This window comes from Mustela putorius, unplaced genomic scaffold (genome assembly GCF_011764305.1).
Source record: "Mustela putorius furo isolate JIRA1106 unplaced genomic scaffold, ASM1176430v1.1 tig00003853_pilon_pilon_pilon, whole genome shotgun sequence".
Lineage (NCBI taxonomy): Eukaryota > Metazoa > Chordata > Mammalia > Carnivora > Mustelidae > Mustela > Mustela putorius.
Window position 1 is genome coordinate 18773269 of NW_025422005.1, and position 18404 is coordinate 18791672.

The 18404-nt window shown below is 43.5% G+C and overlaps 1 protein-coding gene across 4 annotated transcripts; it reads left to right on the plus strand.

Moving 5' to 3' along the window:
• The first annotated feature begins 114 nt into the window (after positions 1 to 114).
• MTFR1L (mitochondrial fission regulator 1 like) lies at positions 115 to 17535 on the plus strand. 4 transcript variants are annotated; one of them, XM_004741134.3, is made up of 7 exons: positions 115 to 216; positions 2898 to 3042; positions 3523 to 3627; positions 6463 to 6572; positions 6762 to 6973; positions 8232 to 8553; positions 16526 to 17535. In XM_004741134.3, the coding sequence occupies exons 2-7, from the start codon at positions 3019 to 3021 to the stop codon at positions 16629 to 16631; spliced, it is 879 nt and encodes a 292-aa protein (XP_004741191.1). In that variant the 5' UTR covers positions 115 to 216; positions 2898 to 3018; the 3' UTR covers positions 16632 to 17535. The 4 variants fall into 4 exon arrangements, with proteins under 4 accessions (XP_004741191.1, XP_004741190.1, XP_012902907.1 ...); XM_004741133.3 differs by having other exon boundaries at positions 139 to 245; XM_013047453.2 differs by having other exon boundaries at positions 139 to 245; positions 8268 to 8553.
• The last annotated feature ends 869 nt before the right edge of the window (positions 17536 to 18404 follow it).

Genomic DNA, 18404 nt, shown 5'->3' on the forward strand with positions numbered 1-18404 from the left:
GTGGTCTTGGGGGTGGGCGTGTCCCCTTCCTCGGGATTCCCGCGTGAGGCCGCCCGCAGCCCCGCCCCGCCCCCGCCGAAGCCTCTGTCCGCCTTCCGAGGGCGCGCGGGGCTCGCCGCTCGGTGCGCAGGCGCGGTGGATCGCTTCCGGGGGCGGGTCAGCGGAAGTGAGGGCGGCTGAGGCTGGGCGGCCCGCTGAGGTAGGAGGGGCCGTGAGGTGAGTGAGTCCCGGAGCCGGAGTCTGAGGTGAGACTAGGTCCGAGTGCCGCTCCGGAGGCGGGAGCGCGGTCTCCCAGCCCGACTGTCGACGCGGCCTAGTGCCAGGGGCTGTGTGGAGCCCGCGGCTCCTCTTCCCGCGCCAGTTCTCGCGGGAGCCCGTGTTGTCCGCCTCGCTCGGCTGAGGGTGGGAGGACTCTGCCCTGGGGGTAGTTGCTCACCCGAGTCACCCAGCTTCGGTGGCTGTGCTACAGCAGAAGCTTATCGTTTCGGCTGCGCTCCTCGGCCAGCCAGGCCACTTCGGCCTCTTCCTTCTTCGGGACCCGGACCCGGACCCGTGGGTCCGAGGGCCACCAGGGCCGGCGGCGAGAACTTGGCCGACCTTGGCCCTTTGGGGTCGGACCGTTACGGGGGAGGGGAGGCGGGTCCCCCCGTGCAGCCGCTTGGGGCTCACGCGGACTGTCCCTCGCCAAGTTCTACCGAGTGCGGCGACCTCGGTGGTGTGCTTGGTGCCGGGTTGATGAGAGCAAACCCTGCCCCGGGGGAGCCCCAAGTCTAATGCGGGAGAGCGTGTGTGAACAAGCCATGACAGCGGCCTGGAAAGGGGTCGTGGGAACGTAGGGGTGCTGAGAACCAACCTGCGTTGCCAGCGAACTGGGGGAAGTCATCTAGCGTATGGCACTTGGGGCGGGGAGGGAGGTGAAGGCTAAGCCAGAGTTCTCCTTCGTTCGTGAGCGAACGTTGACGTGCTCACTGGGGACTAGGCAGGCACTGTGCTGTGCCTGGGGAAGCTCCTGCCCTGCGACAGACAGCTGATTACGCGGGCTCTAATTACTACTGTGAGAGAACTGGGAAGGAAACGTGGGGTGCTGGGGGAGGGGAGGTGATGCTTGAGCTCTGAAGAATGAGCTTGGTGAAGAAGATGCTGGTGTTTCTGGCAGATTGGATCTGTGGAGAGGAGCTGAGAGGTGGTCAGCATGGCTGAAGGGCAAGGGGAACATGGGAGGTGTGGCTGTCAAGTGTATAGGGGCCCAGTTGTAGGCCTTGGAGTTTGGTCTAGTTAGGTTGGGCCTGATTGTGGAGGACCCTGCAGGCCATCCCGTCTATATGTTGGCTCTAATGGGGCGGGGTGGGGAGTGGGGTTAAACATAGGAGCAATGTGTCCTAGAAAGATCCCTCTGGCTGTTGCGTTAGGCCTGAGTCTTTGGAGGTAAGTTTGGAGAGGAAGTGGTTGTAATGTCTAGAGTGAGAAACACAGGGAAGCACTGTTGTGTGAAACTCGTGGCAGGCAGTGATATTTAGCACAGAGCCTGGCACACAGAGGAACTCTGATAAAAGGCTTGAACTGCATGGAGCTGAGCCCATGCAGAAGGCAGCAGAATCTGGATCAGACTTGAAGTGCTTTCTACTGGCATGGCCACTGAGTAACCTTAAGACACTTCCTCTCTCCAGCTTCCTTTCCGCATTTGTATTGTAATGTGAGTGACTACTCCTCTCCCACAGGTGAAGAGAAATCCTGCAAGGGAGATTTCAGCCCATCCCCTGCTCAGAGCCTGTCCTTTGTTCCCCAGTGACTTCCCTGAGCATTCCCAGCCCTCATGACTTGACCCCCAGTATACCTGTGCTATTCTTTACGCCTCTCTCGCTGTCCTGTCCTGGACCTGTGCTTTTGTTGCTGTTTTTCATCCCTTCCTACCCTCTCTGAACTCACCATGAGGCTTTGGGGTCAGGGGCCTGCATTCACCTGGCCACCTGCTCAGTGTACCTTTCTTAAGAGTGATATTCAGCGTTTGCTAGACTTGGGTATTCAAGTCTTAATAGCTCTTCATATTGTGTGTTCCTTGAGAGCACGAATGTGTCCTACCCTTTCCGTAGCCCCTGCAGTGCCCAGCACAGGGCCTGCCACAGAGAAGGTATTATTATGTTTGATGAACAAGGGAGTGAGTTCATTGATTGCATCTGCCCACCATGTCAGAGCAGCTGCGAAGAATACAATCAGGAGTGATTCCATCCATCTGTGTTGTGTTGTAACAGTTAATTAAGCACTTTAAAATCTTACCCTATTTCACTGATTGATCTTTAAGGTAATCTAGGATGGCTGCTCTTGTACTCTTTTTACATATGGAAAAAACCAACATTCAGAAAAGTTATGGGACTTTTCATAAGGCTACAAGACCAGTAGATGGCTAAACAGGATGAAAATTGTTAGCTCTCTTCCCTGTAGCCCAGTAGATGGAGACTGACAAGAGCTGGTGTTTTATTCTTCTTTTGTCTACTTTACCTCTCCCCCTTGCCAAGACTCAGCAGTGCTAGGCTTCGTGGCACATGCTGGGGCTTTTACACCCTATCTTCAAGAATGAATGCTGGGTTTGAGCGGTACCTACAGTTTGGCTTTTAAACTACCGAGAAAGTTCTGTTTATATCTCTGTAAGTAATGCCTCAGGAAACCCAAGGGATCCGGAAGATCCCAGCGTTGGCCAAGCTCATGCCACAGGTCTGGGACAGAACCTTCAAGGGTCTGGATTTGGAGCCACTCTTCGGGGAGGGCAGCCTCTTGGGTTGTTTTTCTTCCCTGTGAAACATCAGAGAAACCTTGGTGTTGGTCATGGCTCTGCAAGGACCTGGTTTTTGTGGGGCTTGTGTGGTGGCCATTGAGTCTCCACTGTGGGGGTTGTTTCACAGGAAGGGAAATCTGGTGTTCCTTAAAGATGGCCTGATATGAAGAAATCACGCCTCCAGCCTCCCCAAGCCCCCAGAGCTGCCCTGTGGCTGCCTTGTCCTTCAAGTGCAGGAGCTGGTTGAAATGTCCGGGATGGAAGCCAATGTGGTAAGGGGCATTCCCAGGGCAGGGCTGTGGTAGGGAAGGGTTGAGCACTGGGTCTCCTGAAATTCTGTAGGAAATTCTGAGACTCTCCAGTTAATTCTTCCTTTCCCCTGGAGGCGACTCTTCCACATACCCCCACCGCCTGCTCCCAACAGGCAAAACTGAGTGTGGTCTTGGGGGCAGTTAAGAAGTCAATGTGTTTCTGCCTTTCTGGGTGGAGGGAAGGGAGGGAAACCTCTATGATTCCTACACTCAACTAATTCCTCTCACCTTCACTGGATCCTTTTACCATGCCTCGACAGCAGCAGATGTTCCCTTAAATGGCTGACAACTGGGGAACCTGCCCTCACTTATACTGAGACTTAACTCATACACAGTGCCCTGTCCCTGGGATTGGGGATTTCAGTCTCCCTTCTAAAAGGGAAGGGGTAGAATGGAACAGTAGTTGGACCTGACTCTCTGAGACTCATCTCTCTCCTTTAGACCATCCCAATCTGGCAAAACAAGCCACATGGGGCTGCTCGCAGTGTAGTGAGAAGAATTGGGACCAACCTGCCCCTGAAGCCATGTCCCCGGGCATCCTTCGAGGTAAGTGTACTGAAAGGGCAGGGTAAGTAGAGGCTCAGAGGCTATGGGAGAATGGTGCTGCTCTGTGCCCCACAGTTTGGTGCTGCTAAGGCAGGTGGCTTTCCTGATTACTTTTTCATTTTGTCAGGAAATATTTATTAAGTGCATATAATGGATACTGGTCACTGTGCCTTCCTGATTGCACACAAAACTCTGACCACAACAGACTTCCAGTCTGTTCATAAAAATCTTACATCTTTGGTGCCACTAAGTGACTAAGATTTCATCAGGCTCCTGCAATCCAGTTCATCAGCGTAGGCCAAAGGCCCTTGCCAAGCCACATTCCCAGAGTAGCCATGTCTCTGCCCTGAGGTGTTTGCCTGCAACCCTGGCAGGTCTCTCCGTGGGACACTGAGTGCAGTGTGACTGAGTCAGACTCTCTTTTCTTACCAGCCCCAAGACTTGACTGCTTAGCCACCTATTTTTATGTATCCCTGAGGCCATTACTCCCCATCCTTTTCTTTCTGGCTCAGTCTAGCCACTCCTTTACCAGAGCACTTAAGGCTTATCTCTGTGTCTAGGGCCATTAGCACCCACTCACAGCAGATTCTTGCTGGCGCATGTCTGAGCCCTCCACCCACTTCTGCAGTGGAAAGCTAAGTAGCAGTTATTAGTCCCAGCTACCTCCTTCTAAGAACTAGTCATTAAGAACCAGCTGCAGGCTAGATGCTTAAGATGTGTTTGGGGAACTGGGACGCAAGAGAAGTACCAGCTTTCTGCCTACACAGAGGAAACAGAAATATATGCCTGAAAAAACATGGGCCCAGTGGAAACAAATGAAGGAGGCGGAGTATATCAGATGCTGAGCTGTGAAATCATAGAAACTCATCCTGGAGTCAGAAATGGTGTCAGGGCTGGTATCAGAATCAGGAATGGGGTTGGAAGTATGTGGTATGGGGTGGCTATGCTGTGACCCAGATTGCCAGTTATCTAGAATTTGCCTAAAGGGCATGGCGGGATGTGGTCCTTGCTGCCTCAAGCATCAGAAACAAAGGGAAGCACAGCTAGAAGTGTGAGGGACTCGATGGATGTTGCCCCCACGCTTGGCCATCACCTGTTCAGTCCTCTGGCCAGATGCTGCTGGGCAGGGACAGTAAGGGCAGGAGTATGCATGAATAGTATTAGTAATGCTAGCTAATGCATACTGTGTGCCAGGCACTGTGCTAAATCCCTTATATGTGTTAACTCATTTAATTTTCTATAGGGGAGCAGCATTCTGAAAAGGAAAACAAATGGAGGCTTCCCCTAAAGGACCCATTTTAGCAGTTAACTTCTGGGTCAGTGGAAGTCCTTTCCTGTGTAACCCTGGAGCATCACATTGCTCCTTTGAGACTCAGGTTCCCTGTCTAAAAGCTATTAACTTTTGATCTACCTACCTGTCTATAGCAGAAACATCTGAATTTAACTCATGTGTAGATGGGTTTTTGAGAAATTGTCCCTGGATTTCTGTTGAAAATTAATTACCTTAATTATTTAAGGCAATCTTGCAGATTTTTTTTTAAATTAACCCATATAAAAATACTAAATTATGAAAAGTGAAAAATAGGAAGTCATATATAATCATGTACTCATCACACAAAATAGTTAAGAATTTTTAAAATATTTTATTTATTTGAGAGAAAGAGCATGAGAGGGGAGAAGTCGGAGGCAGAAGCAGAGTCCCCACTGAGCAGGGAGCCCAATGTGGGACTTGATCCTGGGACTTCAGGATCATGACCTGCACTGAAGGCAGTTGCTTAACTGAGTTGCCAACTCAGTTGCCAACTGAGCCACCCAGGTGCCTGTTAATATTTTGGTATAGTTACTTTCCATCTTTTTCTAAATGCATGTGGGTGTTTTTTGTTTTTGTTTTTTTACTTTATTACAATCATAGCATGATTGAATCCTCCTGATCTTTCATTTAACAGAAAGTCACTCAGCCTTGTCTGTTGCCTGGTTGTTTTGTTATCTGGGTTGAGAGGCTACTTTAAGGAATCCTCTTATTCTTTTGATATAATTAATCATCTTTTTACTTAAATCCAAATAATAAAATGATGAAGTTTGCTTAAAACAGCGTTGCTGTAACAGTGTAGATCCCAATTAGCTATGGAGGAGTTGTAAAGAGCTAGCCCAAGAAACTTTGCGTTGATGTCCTTGTACCTGTATTTTCATAGCTGGAGAAAACAAGGTGCTCTTAGTGGCCATCTCTGTTGAAAGGTAACTCTTACCAGTCCCACTGAAGACATCTTTATTCCAACCAGGGGTCAGCAAATGTTTTTAAGAGTCCAGATAGTAAATGTTTTGTGTGGGGGCCATAACTGCTGTTAAAACTACTCACTTCTGCAGCTGCAGCTTAAAAAATACCACAGACGATATAGAAATGAATGGGTGTAACTTTCCAATAAAACTTTATATGTAAAAAGAGGCCCCAATCCTGCTGTAGGCCACCATGTTTTGCTTGGAACATATAACAGTCTCACAACTGATACCTTCACTCTTATGCAGGTTCCACACAGCAACCAGAGTAATCTTTCAAAATCTGATTCTTACTTAAAATCTTCCAGTAGCTTATTATTGGTCTTAGAATGAAAGTTTTTAATTCGCTTTCCTGCCTGTTGCAAACCACCCTGTACCCTCAGCTCTGTCTAGGTGTGCTGAACTACTTTTAATCTCTTCTGTCCTTCTTCCAACCAGGAACTGTCTTCCTCCCTCTCTAGGAAGCCTTCCTGATACTTAGGTGCCCCTCCCATGTGTTTTGGAGTCTTTGATAGTCTCTTGATGTCAACAAATGTTTTTTGATGACTTGCTTCCCTGTAGACCCTGCCTAACATCTCTGATCTGTGTCTGAGGGATGTACCCCCAGTCCCTACTCTGGCTGACATCGCCTGGATTGCTGCAGATGAAGAGGAGACATATGCCCGGGTCAGGTAGCTGAGGCAGTAGCTGGTCTGGGAAAGGGGGAGCTCCTTCTCACATGAGGTGGCAGCCAGTAGGGGGAGTGCTTATGGAGGGCTGAGGGCAGTAGGAACAAAAGCTGTGGGCTGAGTTGGGAGCATTAGTTTTAGAAGGAACGCAGTGGCAGGCTGTCTCTGACATACTTGTTTTCCCTGATCCAGAAGTGACACACGGCCCCTGAGGCATACCTGGAAACCCAGCCCTTTGATTGTCATGCAGCGCAATGCCTCAGTGCCCAACCTGCGTGGGTCCGAGGAGAGGCTTCTGGCCTTGAAGAAGCCAGCCCTGCCAGCCCTAACCCGCACCACAGAGCTGCAGGATGAGCTGAGCCACCTGCGCAGCCAGATTGCTAAGATAGTGGCAGCTGATGCAGGTAGGAGCCCCCGAGTCAGCGCCAGAATTTAGCAGGCTGTTCCTTTCTCCCTGGCTTTTGGTACAGGAGAAGGGTAGGAAAATGGTGGTCCTTGGTTCAGGGAAACAGGCCCGGGGCTCTGCAGTTGTCCCGAGGACTCGCTGACCTATAGTACTCCTTGGATTGTTTCCATTAGCCATTTTAGGCTGACTGGTTTGATTAGGAACAAAATCTTGACTTAACCTGTGACAACACCCACCCGCCCCCCTCCCCCCCGCCCCTGCAGATTCCCTCCCTTGGCTACAAAAACCAATACTCTCTATCAGGTGTCTTTAAGATTACATCTTCCACGTGAGTCTTAAGCAGCTTCCCTTTTCAGTGAGAAATAAGGACCCCCCCCCCATTAAGAGAGAGAGATCCCTTTAAGCTGTTTTCCTATCTACATATCTTCCCTTTCCTTGTTCTCCCAGAGACTGCCTCTCCATCCTTCTACCTGTCTGTCTGCAGTTAAGGCAGAACCACCACTAGAAATAGATGGGAGTCTGCCTTGAACCAGTACATGAAACAGGAACATTGGCTCTTTCCCAAGCTGCCCATCCTGTTCCTTCAATACATTCTCATTTTTTTGCTTCTTGTCAACTTAAAGTCATAGCTCCCAAATCTTACCTCTTGGTAGAACACATGAAAATCATGGTGGTGTTTGCAGTTCTTATATATTTAATTCACTTATATGGCAGTTTAATAGAAGCATTGCACTTGAATTTTCCATTTATGTATTGGCTGCATTTTTGTCATCCTGAAAAATGAAACTAAGAATTTTTTGTTTTGGAAATTCTTTCAAGATTTGAAAAACTAGGAGGACTATCACTATTTTATTTTTGCAGTTTCTTCTAGTCACAGATAGGAACACAGAAGCACTAGGCCAATTAGAGAAAAGGAAACATTCTGACCTTGGTTCTGTCACTGTTGCTTTGGTAGACATAGGGCTGTCCAAAGGCTCCTGCAGAATGGAGCTTTTAGAAGACTAAGCCTTTATGTGGTGGGTTTTTCCACACTCCCAAAACACTGGACGTGCTCAGTGCTTTCCCATTTTTAGATCCTGAGAGGGGAGGGTAATGGAGGAATCCTCCACTAGCTTACAGATAGCATCCTGGGCTCTCCCAGAATGTGACGTCAAGCCCAGGAAATAAATGTCTGATAGGCACTGCTTGTGGGGAGAAGGTATTACTGCTGTATTCTAGTCCCAATGTCCATCCATGCCTATTGTTTTCTCTTTCAGCTTCGGCTTCATTAACGCCAGATTTCTTATCTCCAGGAAGTTCAAATGTCTCTTCTCCCTTACCTTGTTTTGGATCCTCATTCCACTCTACAACTTCCTTTGTCATTAGTGACATCACCGAGGAGACCGAGGTAGAGGTCCCTGAGCTTCCATCAGTCCCCCTGCTTTGTTCTGCCAGCCCTGAATGTTGCAAACCAGAACACAAAGCTACCTGCAGCTCGTCTGAAGAGGATGACTGTGTCTCTCTGTCCAAGGCCAGCAGCTTTGCAGATATGATGGGGATCCTAAAGGACTTTCACCGGATGAAACAGAGCCAAGATCTGTAAGTATGTGATAAGGAGGTCTGGTAGTGTGTTCACTGTTTAGGTCACTTGTGGCCAGTGATCTTATAGAAAGAATTTACAAAGTCCTCAGTAGTAGTTATGAACTACTTCATTCACAAAGCTTGCCTGCTTAATCACACCTGGGGCTCCAATTTGAGAAAAGAATATTTTACATTTGGTTGGTGTGATCTCAGCCAATCATCAGTAGAAGTTTTACAAGAAGCCTCATCTAATTTAACTTTTGTTCTGGGGCAAAGTCGGGGGGTTGCTTTACCACTTCAGTTCTTAAACTGCTAGTGACAAGTATCCCCATGTGCCACCCTTCAAAATGGGGTTACATGATAATTATTTTAGCATCTCAAAATGATACTTTTTTTGATGGAGAATTTCATAAAGTTGGGGTGTCTGCTTTAAAATACAGTGGTCCCTTATGCAAACCAACTCTCCAGATCCAGACATATTTAAGACTCTAAACCTGGCTGTTTAGCAGAATTGCTAAGATTTGTTATAAATACACCTTAAACTTACTAAAGCAGAACCCACCAAAGAGTGGAGCCTTACGCCTGGGGATCTTTTCTCCTTTGTTAATGGAAAGAGCTGGGTTGATGACTAAAAATGAGAAAGTAGCACCATCAGCAGAGATTCAGAAATGTGACAGATTGATCTTATCAATCACTAGAATTTAAAGCACCTATTTTCCAGATATCTAGGACACTCTTTTTTGATGTATTTATTAGATGACTCAAACCTATCCCAATCTGGAGTTAGTTTTGTTCCCATGATTCCCTTGTGATGTGAACGTTTTACTACGAATTCTAGATCTCTCATAAAAACCTCTGGAAAAAAATCTTAATAACAGATAAGTAATCTGCCTGATAAAGATAATTCAAAGTAAAGGTCATAAAGATGCTCACCAAACCAGGAAGAATGGATGAACAAAGAACTTCAAAAAAGAGATGGAAAATACACTGAAGTACTAAATAGAAGTCACGGAGCTGATGAACCCAATTAACCGAACTACAAAGTTCATCTATTTGCCCTGAACCCCTCTAGTGAAATAGAAGAAAGGATAAGTAAACTCAAACACAAAGCAGTAGAACTCCCCCAAACAGAGCAGCAAGTAGAAAAAATGGAACCCCCCCCAAAAGTAAAGATAGCTTAAGGAACTTATAGGACAACATCAAATGGACTAATGTACTCATTATAGGGCTCCCAAAATAAGAGAAAGGTACAGAAATCTTATTTGAAAGTAGAATGGGCTGAGAGGCACCTGGGTGACTTAGTTAAGTGTCTGCCTTTGGCTCATGTCATGATCCCAGGGTCCTAGGATTGAGCCTTGCTGCTTTTCCCTCTGTCCCTCCCCCAACTTGTGCTTGCACTTTCTCTCACTCTTAAATAAATAAAATCTTTTCTCAAGAAAATAGAATGGTTGAAAATATCCCTAATGTGGGGAAGCAAACAGACATCCAGATCCAGGAGGCCCAGAGAGTTGCAAATAAGACAAACCCAAAGAGATCCTAAACTAAAAGGAGCAAGTGAAAAATAACATATGTAAAAGGGAACCCCCATAAGACTGTCAGCATGTTTTTCTTTCTTTCTTCCTTTTTTTTTTTTTTAAGATTTTTATTTATTTGACAGAGATCACAAGTAGGCAGAAAGGCAGAGAGAGAGAGGGAGAGGAGGAAGCAGGCTCCCCACCGAGCATAGAGCCCGATGTGGGGCTCGATCCCAGGACTCTGGGATCATGACCCGAGCCAAAGGCAGAGGCTTTAACCCACTGAGCCACCCAGGCACCCCTGTCAGCATGTTTTTCAACAGATACTTTGCAGGCCAGAAGGGAGTAACATAATATATTCAAGATGCTGAAAGAAGAAAACTTCTTATCTAGCAAAGTTACTCAGAACTAAAGAGAGAGTTTTCCAGATGGAAAATTCCAAAGGAATTTATCACCACTAAATCAGCTTTACCAGAAATGTTAAAATGACCTCTTTTTAAGCTGAAAAGAGCACTAGTCAGTAACAGGAACACATAACAAACAGTAAATCTCACTGGAAAGATAAATAATAAATAGTGGCTTCATCACTTATTGTTAAGGTTAAAAAGACAAAAGTAGTAAAAATAACTGATTACAATAATTAAGGGATACACAAGTTAAAAAGAAACAAAATGTGACATCAAAAACACGGGGGTAAAAATGAGCTTTAGAATGTGATTAATCTTAAATTGGCAACTATTTCATCTTAAAATAGATTAACAGATACAAGTTGTTATACTTAAAAGCTAATCTTAACCACAAAACAAAACCCTACAGTAAATACACAAAACATAAGAAGGAATATAAGCGTACCACTAGAGAATGTCATTAAACCACAAAGGAGGAGAGCAAAAGAAAGGAACAGAGAACTACAGAAATAGCCAGAAAACAACTAATGAAATGGCAATAAGATACTTACCAGTAATTCTACTTTAATATAAATGGACTAAATGCTCTGATCAAAAGACAAGAGTGGCTAAATGAATTAAAAAACAAAACCTATATGCTGCCTACAAGAGACTCTCTTAGATGTAAAAACAAAGTGAAGGGATAGAAAAAGATACTCCGTATAAATAGAAACAAAAAGCAAGCTGGGGTGTCTATACTTTTATCAGAAAAAGTCAACTTGAAAACAAAGACTATAACAAGATAGCATTATATAATGCTAAAAGGGCCAATCCAACAAGAGATGATATAAGATTTGTAAATACTTATGAATCTATAAAGCAAATATTAACAGACATGAAGGGAGAAACCACCATACATTAATAGCGGGGGGCTTTAGTACCCCACTAATATCAATGAATAGATCATCCAGACAGAAAATAACACTGGCCTTAAATGACATGTTAGACTGGGTAGAGTTAACAAATATGTATAAAACATTCCTTCCAAAACAAAGAGACTACACATTCTCAAGTGCACATGGAACATTTTCTAGGATAGATCATATGGTAGGCCACAAAACAAGTCCAAATAAATTTAAGAAGACTGAAATATCAAGCATCTTTTCCACCTACAGTGATATGAAACTAAAAATCAGTTACACAAAACTGGAAAATTCACAAATATGTAGAGATTAAACAACATCTACTGAACAACTGGGTAGGGGGTGGGGAAACCAAAAGAAAAAAATACCTTGACACAAACAAAATGGAAATATACCAAAATTTAGGAGATACAGCAAAAGCAATTCTAAGAGGGAAGTTCACAGCAGTGAATGCCTACTTCAAGAAACAAAAATTCCCAAATAACACAACTTTATACCTTAAGGAACCAGGAAAAAAAAGAGCAAATGAATCCCTAAGTTAGTAGAAGGAAGGCAGTACATGGATTAGAGAAGAAATAAATGAAATAGAAAATAAAAAGCAATAGAAAAGATGAAAGTAATTGATGGGTCTTTGAAAAGGTAAACAAAATTGACAAACCTCTAGTTAGAATCACCAAAAAAAAAAGCAGAGGGGGGATGATCCAAAATCAGAAATGACATACTATAGTACCACAGATACCATAGGATAAGAGACTAATGTGAAAATTATATGCCAACAAATGGACAACTTAAAAGAAATGGATAAATTCCTAGAAACATACAATCTACCAAGACTAAATCGTAAAGAAATATAAAATCTAAACAGACTAATTACTTATAGTAGGGAGATTAAATCAGTAATCAAAAACCTCCCAATGAATGAACAAAAATCTAGGACCATATAGATGGCTTCACTGGGTGAATTCTACCGAACATTCAAAGAATTCCAGTACTTCCCAAACTCTTCCAAAAAAGAGAAGACGAGGGAACTTTTTCAAACTCATTTTACAAGGCCAACATCCTCACACCAAAACCATACAGTGACACTAGCAGAAAATAAAATTCTAGGCCAATATCCCTGATGAACATACATGCAAAAATCCTCAACAAAATATTAGCAGACTGAATTCAACAACACCTTAAAAGGATCATACACCATGATCAAGTGGGGTTTATTCAAGGAATGCAAGGATAGTCCCAACATCTGCAAATGGATATAATACACCACATTAATAAAGGATAAGAGCCATATATTCATCTCAGTAGATGCAGAAAATATTCAAGAAAATAAAACATCCATTTGTGATAAAAACCTTCACACCTGGGTGGCTCAGTTGTTAAGCATCTGTGTTTGGCTTAGGTCATGGTCCCAGGGTCCTGGGATCGAGCCCCACATCGGGCTCCCTGCTTAGCGGGAAGACTGCTTCTCCCTTTCCCACTTACCCTGCTTATGTTCCCTTTCACACTGTCTCTCTGTCTGTCAAATAAATAAAATTAAAAAAAAAAATTTTTTTTTCAACAAAGCAAGTATAGAAAGAACATACCTCAACATAATAAAAAAGGCCAGATATGACAAACCCACAGCTAACATAACACTCAGCAGTAAAAGCTGAAAGCTTTTCCTCTAGGATGAAGAATAAGAAAAAGATACCCATTTACCACTTCAGTCAACATAATATTGGAAGTCCTAGCCTGAGCAATTAGACAAAAGGAAAAGAAAAAAAAAAAAGCAGGGCACCTGGGGGGCTCAGTGGGTTAAGCCGCTGCCTTCGGCTCAGGTCATGATCTCAGGGTCCTGGGATCGAGTCCCACATCAGGCTCTCTGCTCAGCAGGGAGCCTGCTTCCTCCTCTCTCTCACTCTGCCTGCCTCTCTGCCTACTTGTGATCTCTCTCTGTCAAATAAATAAAATCTTTAAAAAAAAAAAAAAAAAGCAAAAAACCACAAAGCATCCAAATTGGAAAGAAAGAAGTAAAACTCACTATTTGTGGATGACATATTATACCCTAATAGAATACCTTAATAGCCCTAAAAACTCAATTGTTAGAATAAACAAATTCAGTAATGTTGCAGGATACAAAATCAGTAAGTAAAAATCTGTTGTGTTTCTATACACTAATGACAATCAGAGAAATTAGCAACCCAAATTAAAATTGCATCAAAATAACAGAATACCTAGAATAAAAATTAATCAAGGAGGTGAAAGAGTTGTATACTGAAAACTACAAGACATCAAGGAAAGAAGGAAACACAAATGGGGAGCCTAGGTGGCTCAAGTCGTTGAGCATATGCCTTCAGTTCAGGTTGTGATCCCAGGATCTTGGGATCGAGCCCTTCATTGGGCTCCCTGCTTCCTCTCCCACTCCCCCTGCTTGTTCTCCCTCTCTCGCTATGTCTCTCTCTGTCAAATAAATAAATTTTTTTTTTAAAAGGAAACAAATGCTTCCTGCTGATGGATTGTAATAATGTTAAAATATCGATACTACCCAAAGCAATCTACAGATTCAATGCAATTGCTATCACAAGTCCAGTGGCATTCTTTACATAACTAGAAGTATCCTAAAATTTGTATGGAAACCCAAAGACCCCAAATAGCCAAAGCAGTCTTGAGAAAGAACAACACTGAAGGCATCACGCTCCCTGATTTCAAACGCTATTACAAAACTGTAGTAATTAAAGTAATATGTTATTGGCCTAAAAACAAATCAGTGGAGAACAGACCCCAGAAATAAACCCACACATATATGGTCAATTTACAACACAGGACCCAGGAACATGGAATAGGGAAAAGACAGTCTTCCACAAATAGTGTGGGGAAGCAGGACAGCTACATACCAGTGAATGAAATTCAACCGCTATTTTATACCATATGCAAAAATTAATTCAAAATATACTAAAGACTTGAATGTTTGGGCCTGAAACCATAAAACCCCTAGGAGAAAACACAAGCAGTAAGCTCCTTGACACAAGTCATGGCAATGGTAGATTTTCAACCAGACACTAAAAGTAAAAGTAACAAAAGCAAAAATAAACAAGTGGGATTATATCAAAGTAAAAAGCTTCTGCAAAGCAAAGGAAACCAACAAAATGAAAAGGCAACCTATTGCATGGGAGAAAATATTTGTAAATCATATAATAAGGGTTAATATCCAAAATATATAAAGAACTCATACAATTCAATAGCAAGAAAGGAAAAGACAAGACCAAAAACACAGTCTGATTAAAAAATGGGCAGAGGACTCTAACAGACATTTTTTCAGAGAAGACGTATAGATGACCAATGGGCACATGAAAAGATGTTCAGCATCCCTAATTGTCAGAGAAATGCAAATCAAAACCCCAAATTTTACCTCACACCCGTTAGACTTATATCAAAAAGATAAGTATTGGCAAGGATGTGGAGAAAAGGGAACCCTTGTTAACTATAGGTAGGATGTAAATTGGTACACATGGGGCGTCTGGGTGGCTCAGTGGGTTAATGCCTCTGCCTTCGGCTCAGATCATGATCCCGGGGTCCTGGGATCGAGCCCCGTATCAGTCTCTCTGCTCGGCAGGGAGCCTGCTACCCTTCCTCTCTCTCTGCCTGCCTCTCTGCCTACTTGTGATCTCTGTCAAATAAATAAAACCTTAAAAAAAAATTGGTACACACATTATGGAAAACAGTATGCAGAAAATTAAATAGAACTACCACATGGGGGTGCCTGGGTGGCTCAGTCAGTTAAGTGTCTCAGCTCTTGACTCTTGATTTCAGCTCAGGTCATGATTTCAGGGTCTTGAAATTGGGCATGAAGCCTGCTTAAGAATCTCTTTCTCCTTCTCACTAGTGCCCCCTCAAAACCTACCTAATGATCCAGCAATTCCACTTCTGGGTATTATTTAATTAAAAAAAAAAACCACTTGAGAAGATGTATATGCACTCCCATATTCACTGCAACATTATTTACAATAGCTGGGATATGAAAAAAACTAAGTGTCCACCAGTGGATGAATGGATAAAGAAATTGTGGTATATATACAGATTGGAGTATTATTCAGCCTTAAAAAAAAAGACTGAAATCTTGCCATTTGCCTCTCTCTCTCTCCCCCTCTCTAAAAAATACGGTGGTGGTGGGGGGTGCCTGGGTGGCTCAGTGGGTTAAGCGTATGACTCCTGATCTCAGCTCAGGTCATGATCTCAGGGTTGTGAGCCCTATTGGGCTCTGTGCTGGGTATGGGGCCTGCCTGAGTCTCTCTCTTTCCCTTTCCCTCTGTCCTTTCCCCCCATCTCTTAAAAAAAAAAAAGGAAAAGAAAAAGAAATAAGGATCTTACCATCTGCAACAATATAATGCCCTGAGGGCATTATGCTAAGCAAAACAAGCCAGACAGAAAACTATATGATCACTTATATGGGAATATAAATTAAAAATTAAAAACCCAAAAAACAAAAAAACCAAGACAAAGAACAGATTGGTGCTTGCCAGAGGCTCAGGGTAGGGACGGAAAAAATAGGTGAAGGGTGTCAAAGGTAAAAAAGAAATTGAAAACTTTTTTTTAATTAAAAAAAAAATTATACCTATAGGTGACAGTAATGTATTATATACACTTAGAAGTTTGTTAAGAGGGTAGAAATCATGTTAAGTGTTCTTTCCAATTAAAAACATCTCAGTGTTCCCCTGATGAGCAGGCAGGGTTATAGGAAATCCTCAGCACACCTTTCCCCCATAACTAATAAAGGTCAGAATAGTCAAGTCCGTAGTCACTTCCCCTGCTAACCGGGGGAAATGGTACTAAGAAAAGACAGCACCAGAAGGTGGGTGGAGAAGCTTTAGCCACCATAGGCCAACCCAACCAGTTGACAGTCATTTACTTTTGCCCACATTTTTATAGCCATTTCAGGAAATAGTAAAGCATTCTAGTTAAGAAACCAGTTAGCTTGGTTTCGGACTCTGGATTTGCTATTGTTACTTACTGGCTGAGTGCCTAGTGACTTTGGGCAGACTCTAGAACCCTTCTGTTTCAGTTTCCTCATCTGAAAAGACTTCTTTTTGTAAGATTGTTGTGAGAACTAAATGAGATAATGTATTCAAAGACACAAAACACTGCCTAAGACCAAGTACTTAATAAATATAAGCTGTTATTTCATCTCCAGGAACCGGAGTTTATTGAAGGAGGAAGACCCTGCTGTCCTTATCTCTGAGGTCCTAAGGAGGAAGTTTGCTCTGAAGGAAGAAGATATTAGTAGAAAAGGAAACTGACAGAACTCAGCTCTGCAAATTCAGTCTCATGCTCCTGGAATTCCTTCAATAGCTGCCTTCCTCACCACAGACTTTTATGCCTCTCAGTTAGAAATCTTTTGCAACAGTCTTGCCGAAAGCTAGAGCTTGGACTGAAAGAGTTGAGTTGGATCTTGCTTCCTTTGCTTTAAACCTTAGCAGAAGCTAAGGGCTGTTTTGCACCAAGACACTTGTTACAGGTAAATGTATAGTTCGGAATGTCTCAGTCTAAAGGGTGAGACGGAAATTTGGTTTTTCCTTGCCTCTGTGTGAAAATAGGTCCTAAATGAATGGCTTACTTCACTGCATTAGACCCCATAACTGGTCTCCCCAGACACTTTGTGCCCAGCTGTCACTCTCAGCAGCTTCCTTGCAGCAGAGCAGGGCTGAGGGTGAGGGGCTATGAATGTTTGTATGTTTGACAGGGCAGGGAAAATCTTATGCTGCTCCATCATAAACGGACACCAGTGCCCAGCAATCACATTCTCCCTCTTTCCTGTCCTTAGATGTAGAGGTCGGACCTCTGGACCAGCTGACACTTGGGCTACTGCTGGGAGGCCTGGGTTGTTTTTTTCTTAAATATATTTTGTAATACTATACAACCAAATCTATCCTCCCAGGCCCTGGGACCTCATGGGTTCCACTGATTGAAAACACTTTCTCTTCCATGGACTTTAGTTTAAGCCCAGTAGGAAAGAGAAATGGGAAGGAGAAACAGTACCATCCTTCTTCCAGGCCCTTGACTGCTCCTTTGCACTGGGCCAAGGTTTGTACCTACCACACCATGCATGACTCAGATGCCCTCAGGTCCCTTTCTCTATGGTATGTATCCTGTGTGTTTGGGTTGAAGCACTACCTGATATTAAATGAAGGATATGGAGAGATACTGCATGTGCTCTTTGTCTCTGTGTTGTAACCACCTGGTATCCCTCATGAGTATAGGATTCCTACTAATTTTAAGGGTATGTGAACTTTCATGAACAGGTTCCTGGCTTTCCCTCTTTCTTTACAAAGTCCTGCCTATATAGGAGAAAACTTCCATAGGGAGCCTCTTGTCCCCTTCTGTAGGGATTGACCCTAAACTCTTAAAGTAGTTCCATCTTAGAACTTGCACACTTGCCCTGTAGAGGGTGTTTAAGCCTCCTAAGGTAGCTAGCACACCTGTGACATGAGAAACCGCCACCTGGTGGATAACATCTTGGTTAGAACATGGGTGTTGAGATGGGATCCATGAAAATGATAGAACATATAACTATTAAAAGTTGCTTTTTCAGAAATAAAATGGTTATGTTTTAGTTACCATTAGAGTCAAGTTTGTAAACAGCTTTATTTGGATTCATAATTTTATAAAGGGAATTCTCTTATACCTTGTGTAGCAGAGTGATATCATTGCTATGTAGCCTCAGGCTTTTTTTAATAGCACAGGCTTCAAAATTTTTTATTTTTTAAAAGATTTTATTTATTTATTTGAGAGAGAAAGAAAGCAAAAGGTGGGGGGGGGGTAAGTAGGGGCAGAGGGAGAGGGAGACTGTCCACTAAGCAGGGAGTCCGATGTGGGGCTTTATCCCAGGACCCAGAGATCATGAAGGCAGACGCTTAACTGACTGAGCCACCCAGGTGCCCCAGCACAGGCTTTTTTTAGAGAGATGTTTAAACATAGAATATAAAACTTTAAAATGCTATAAAGTTCCCACAAAAAACAAAAACAAAAAACAAAAAGAAAAACTACCATTGGGGTGTTTGGGTGGCTCAGTC